The 5,475-nt window shown below is 73.4% G+C and overlaps 1 protein-coding gene across 1 annotated transcript; it reads left to right on the plus strand.

Moving 5' to 3' along the window:
• The first annotated feature begins 264 nt into the window (after positions 1-264).
• Positions 265-5,171, plus strand: LOC119237873 (mitochondrial dicarboxylate carrier). Its single transcript, XM_037501715.2, has 11 exons — positions 265-357; positions 2,044-2,163; positions 2,492-2,606; positions 2,685-2,733; positions 2,837-2,878; positions 3,460-3,503; positions 3,621-3,691; positions 3,803-3,895; positions 4,097-4,174; positions 4,276-4,332; positions 4,403-5,171. Exons 1-11 carry the CDS (start codon positions 265-267, stop codon positions 4,502-4,504), a joined length of 864 nt encoding a protein of 287 aa, XP_037357612.1. The 3' UTR covers positions 4,505-5,171.
• The last annotated feature ends 304 nt before the right edge of the window (positions 5,172-5,475 follow it).

Below are 5,475 nucleotides of genomic sequence, written 5' to 3' on the forward strand. Positions count from 1 at the left end.
CCGGAGCGCCCGACGCCGCCGCGACCTGCGGGCGGGGGCGGGGCGGGGCGGGGCGGGGCGGGGCCCACGGGTCGGCGGAGCGGCCGCTTTAAGGCGGGGCCCCGCCCCGGCGCTCGGGGGCGGGGCGCCGCTGGCCCCGCCCCGGCCCGCCGGGCGCGCGGGCGCATTGGCCGCGGGGCCGGGGGCGGGGCGGGGCGGGGCGGGGCGGGGCCGGCCGGGGTTCCCGCCGCGGCCCCGGGCGCTGCAGCGCGGCCGCGGCGGGCCATGGCGGCGGAGGCGCGCGCGTCGCGCTGGTACTTCGGGGGGCTGGCCTCGTGCGGGGCGGCCTGCTGCACCCACCCGCTGGACCTGCTCAAGGTGAGGCGGCGCGGCCCCGGCGGCCCCGGCGGCCCCGGGCCCGGACCCGACCCGCCCCCGACGCCTGCGGGCGCCCGCCGGGGGCCCTGCCCGAGGGGCGCGGCGCGTTCGCGGGCTCCGCCGCCTGGGGACCCGGGCCCTGCGGGGGCGGCTGGGCCCCGCTGCCCGGGGACACCCCCAGCCCGAGCGGGCGGCCCTGGGCTCGGCGCCCCGCGGCCGCCCCGCCCCGCTCTGGCCCCCGCCCGCGGCAGGTGGAGGCCGCCCTGGCCGGCGCCGGCTGCAGCGCCCGCGGGCGGGGGGACGTGCTCCCCCGCGGGGTGCCCGGGATCCCAGGCGCGGCGGGTCTGGGGTGGCGCCCGGGGGCCCGCGCAGGTTGTGCGTTGTTTTCAGACGCCCGCGGACACGAGGCGGCCGCTCCCCGCGCCCCCCGGGCGCCCCGCCGCCCGACCTTTCTCGGGCAGGCAGGAAGGCGCAGAGGGCAGGGCGCCTGCCCAGGAGTCCTCCCGGTGAACCTGGGCGCACCTCCGCACCGCCCAGGCCCGGGAGGGAGTGGCGCCTGGACCTGGGCTGACCGAGCCGGCTGCCCTGGAGCCGGCCCGCCCCCTCCGCCTGCGGGCACCCCGCCCGCTCCGGAGCCAAAACCCCAGCCTCGCGGGCGGGAGTCGGGCTGAAGTTGTGGCCACGGCACCCCGAGACTGGCTTGGCCTGCGGGAGCCCCACGTGGCCGTCCGCGGGAGAGAGGGGTGGCTGTGACACGAGGGGGTACTTTGGGGTGTCAGGAAAGAGCCCCCCCAGCCTGTGTTCTCTCCCGGAGGCCCACGCAGGGCCCAGGGCCCCGCCCCCAGGAGCACTGGCCGCTCTCAGGCTGTCTGGTCCCGGGTGGGCGCAGCCTTGGGGGCCCCGCTCCGCTGGCCTGGGTGTCCACAGAACTGTGACCTGGACGCACTTGTCCATTGTCCAAGGCCCTGCAGGGCGTCACTGCCCCTCGCCCCACCCCCAGGTGCTGTTTGGCTGCCGGGTGCTGCCAGGAGCGAGCGGGGGTGGCGGCCGCCCTCTGGCCCAGGGAGCCGGTGGCTGGGTGCCCGTGGCCCTGGGGGGCCGGTGGCGTGGCCCCATTGGTCCTTCACTGCGTGGGCTTTGGGGTGTGTCGGAGCGCCTCTCCCTTTGCCCCGCAGCCTGGCTTGGTCTGCACACTTGCCCCTCGTCTGGACTGGAGCTGATGCCCACACGGCCACCCTGCCCGCCGGCCCAGTGCCCTGTGCTGCCACCCTACCCGGCTCACGTGACAGAGGCCCGTCCCCACCCCCTGCTGCCTCCCAGCCCTGGGGGCAGGGGTGGGCGAGGCTGGTTGGAGAGCAGTGCCAAGCTGCCCAGGAGGGCCGCCCCTGCCAGCATGTCTCCCCTGACAGTGCAATGTGCGGGGCAGACTCGGAGGCCCCCGGCTCCATCCCTCTTGGGAGCTGGGTGTGGCTGACCAGTGGTGCCTGGTGCCTCCCAGCTGGAGGCCAATTCCTGCCTCAGTTTTCCCACCTGTGCAATGGACCTGACCACCCAGACCGCACAGTAGGCGCCAAGCTCTCAAGGACTCGATCGCGGCGGCTCACATGCACACGTCGCTGGCGTCCTGTGAACGGCGGGGGGGGCCCTTGTTGGGGGGGTGGGCACTGAGCACTGTGCCCCCACCAGGTGCACCTGCAGACACAGCAGGAGGTGAAACTGCGCATGGTGGGCATGGCCCAGCGGGTGGTGCGCTCCGACGGCGTCCTGGCGCTCTACAGCGGCCTCAGCGCCTCGCTGTGCAGACAGGTACCCCCCACCCCCTCCACTGCGCCCCCCGTCCTGACCCCAGTTCCAGCTCAGAGCAGCACAGACAGGCAGAAGGGCTGGCCCGCGCCCTCAAGTCCGGTTGGCGCCTCTAACCTGTGTGGGCACTCCGGGACATCAAGCAACCCCCCCTTTTCTGAGGCCACATAGGAGGAAGGAACCGCAGGCCCTGGGCTGTGACCGATGGAGAGACAGGCCTGGGAAGGGGGGCGAGGCTGCGGTCACCCCCCAGAGTGCAGGGCCTTGGGCCCTCCCCCAGCTGGGGCCCCACAGGGCCTGTACCCGCGCCCCCTGATCCGGCCCTCCCCAGATGACCTACTCCCTGACCCGCTTCGCCATCTACGAGACGGCAAGGGACCACATGAGCCGGGGCGCCCAGGGGCCCCCACCCTTCTACAAGAAGGTGCTGCTGGGCGCTGTCAGTGGTGAGTGCCGGGTGGGGGCCAGGTGGGGCGGGGAGCGGGCACTGCCCGTCTCACCCGCTGGTCCGGGTCTGTCCCCAGGCTGCATCGGAGGCTTCATGGGGACTCCTGCAGACATGGTCAACGTCAGGTCAGTGCGGCCCCGCCCAGGGCAGGGGCTCGGCCACAGCCACTCGCGCCCACGCTCTGGGCGCAGGGCCGCTGCTGCCCGCTGAGCCCGGTGGTCATTTCAGGATGCAGAATGACATGAAGCTGCCCCAGAACCAGCGCCGAAAGTGAGTGGCTGGTCGCTCCTGCCCCTGGGGGTGGCCGGTGGGGGACACAGGGGCAGACGGTGCCTGAGCCACTCTGCCAGGTGCGGGGCCGTGTGGGGCGGGGAAGGACGCGGCCTGCGGGGACCGGGCGGCAGCGCCCCCCCACAGGATGCCGAGACAGGGAGTCTGGGCCTTTGAACAGACCCTAGAGTTGTGATCTTTGCTCCTGACAAAAATGCCACTTTCCATGGAAGCTGGGGTTCTGTCGGGCCTGCGCCCGTGTGGCTGCGCCCCCACATCGGCCTCAGCTGGCTTCGGGTGTGGGGTGCCCCGTGAGAGTCCACTCCTACTCCCCAGAAGGCCCACCCGCTAGAGCCAGGCCTCCCCCCCGCAGGGCAGCCTGCAGGCGGTGCCGGCATTTCCTTGTGGACTTGGGGGTCACGGCCCCCCCGCCCCCCACCGAGGCGCCCTTGGAGGAGGAAGCCCTGAGGTGTGGAAGAGGCCGGCCTCCCTGGCCCGGCACAGCCCCCTGCTGCGAGGGGGGTCCCTCCCTGGGCCCGGGGACAGGGCGCACCTCACTGGTCATCCTCTGTCCCCCACAGCTACGCCCACGCCCTGGATGGCCTGTTCCGCGTGGCCCGGGAAGGTGAGGGGAGCCGGCACTTTGCCTGGGCCCTGGGGCTGCCGCAGCACCTGTGGGAGCAGGGCCTGGGGGCTGGGGTGGCGGGGTGTGGGCCTAGCGCCGACCTCCCCCTCCCCCCAGAGGGCGTGAAGCGGCTGTTCTCGGGCGCAACCATGGCCTCCAGCCGAGGGATGTTGGTCACCGTGGGCCAGGTAGGCGTCCTGCTCGGGGTCCTGGGGACGCGGGTGCTCTGGGTCAGGGGCCCCCCACCACCACTCCCAGAGCTGGGGTGCCCCACGGCCCTGACACCCGCCACCCCGCAGCTGTCCTGCTACGACCAGGCCAAGCAGCTGGTCCTCAGCACGGGCTACCTGTCTGACGGCATCTTCACCCACTTCGTGGCCAGCTTCATTGCCGTGAGCGTGGGGCGGCGCGGGGCCGGCTCTGGGCGAGGGAGGGGGACGCCCCGATGGGCTGTATGAGTGGGGCGGGGGTCTGGGGTCGAGCTCAAGGGCCACGTGGTACCAGGTGGGTCCTCGGGACACCTTCTGGGTGTCTGGGCCAGGCCTCTGGGTGGGGGGTGAGGTGGCCGCCATTGGTGACCCCCCCCCACCCAGGGCGGGTGCGCCACCATCCTGTGCCAGCCTCTGGACGTGCTGAAGACCCGCCTGATGAGCTCCAAGGGCGAGTACCAGGTGAGGCGCCTCCTGCGCCCGTGTCCGCACCTGGCCCGGTCTCGGGGAGGCGGCGCCTCGGCGGGGAGTAGCCCCTCCTCACCCCTCCTGCCCCTCCGCAGGGCGTCCTGCACTGCGCGCTGGAGACCGCCAAGCTGGGGCCGCTGGCCTTCTACAAGGTGAGGCCGCGCGGGCCGGGGTGGCGGGGCCGGAGGGGCGTCCGCACACGCCACTCTCCTCCCTCCGCAGGGCCTCCTGCCCGCCGGCATCCGCCTCATGCCCCACACCATGCTCACGTTCGTGTTTCTGGAACAGCTCCGCAAGCACTTCGGCGTCAAAGTGCCGTCCTGATGGGCCGGGGGAGGGGCAGGCCTTGCCCAGCCCCAGCGCCCACCTGGCGCGGCCGGAACCAGCTCCGGCCGGTCCTCTGGGCGCAGGACCCCCAGAGCTCATCCCGGTGCCCTCACCCCAGCCGCTGTCACTTTTCCACTTTTCCTGCACCCCCTTCCAGCAGCCTCCATCCAGGGCCTGGCGAGCAGCATAGGGGTGTGGACCCCAGCATTGCTCACCCACTGATGTGGTGCACCTGCACTTTGGCCTTAGGAGAGGGACCCCTGCTTTTAGGGGGTCCTCACGATGGGGCAGGGAGTCCTCACGATGGGGCAGGGGAGCCCCCCGACCTGCTGCAGCAGCTGGGGGCGTGGCCAAGCAAGACCCGCCCCACACCGCTTTAAGAGGCGCCCCACTGTCTTTAGGGGTGCCGTCCTGCCCCTCACGCTGCCCCTGCCTGCCCTCCCCTGCTCCCCGGGCAGAAGGGGCTGTGCTGCGTCCTAGGAGTCATCTCTGCGGGGCTGCGGCTCCCCAGGAGCTGTCCAGCTGACGCCACCACCTGGTTCCGCGGACAAGCAGCCGGCCCCCACCAACAGGCCCGCGCGTCCAGCACCTTCGAGGAGCCGGGCCTGCCCGGGCGCGGGGATGCTAATAAACCAGGCGCTCCACTGGCCTACAGGCTCCAGCTGTCCGGTCAAGAGCCCCGCCCCACAGAGGGCTCGCGGGGGCCTCGCAGGCAGGTGGGAGCAGGGCCGGCGGCCTGGGGGGGGCCACAGCCCCGGCGGGTCCATCGGTGTGGCCAGAGGTGTCAAGGGCAGGAAGGCGCAGCTCAGGCCCTGGGTGCTGTGGGACGCCCTGGCGGCCCCTGGGTCTCTCCTGCCAGCTGGCGGTCCAGCTGAGGTCTCCAGCTCAGGGCTGTCTGACGCCATCTTGCCAGGGCCCTGGATGCAGGCCGCTGTCCAGCAGGCCTGGAGGAGGTGGGAGACGCTGGC

Source organism: Talpa occidentalis, unplaced genomic scaffold, assembly GCF_014898055.3.
Source record: "Talpa occidentalis isolate TD23 unplaced genomic scaffold, MPIMG_talOcc4v2.1 talOcc4.1086, whole genome shotgun sequence".
Taxonomy (NCBI): Eukaryota; Metazoa; Chordata; class Mammalia; order Eulipotyphla; family Talpidae; genus Talpa; species Talpa occidentalis.

Coding starts and splice junctions, on each gene's coding strand:
- LOC119237873 (XM_037501715.2), top strand. CDS start 265: ATGGCGGCGGAGGCGCGCGCGTCGCGCTGGTACTTCGGGGGGCTGGCC. Junction 2,607..2,684: donor GCTGCTGGGCGCTGTCAGTG/GTGAGTGCCGGG, acceptor GTCTGTCCCCAG/GCTGCATCGGAGGCTTCATG. Junction 2,734..2,836: donor GCAGACATGGTCAACGTCAG/GTCAGTGCGGCC, acceptor TGGTCATTTCAG/GATGCAGAATGACATGAAGC.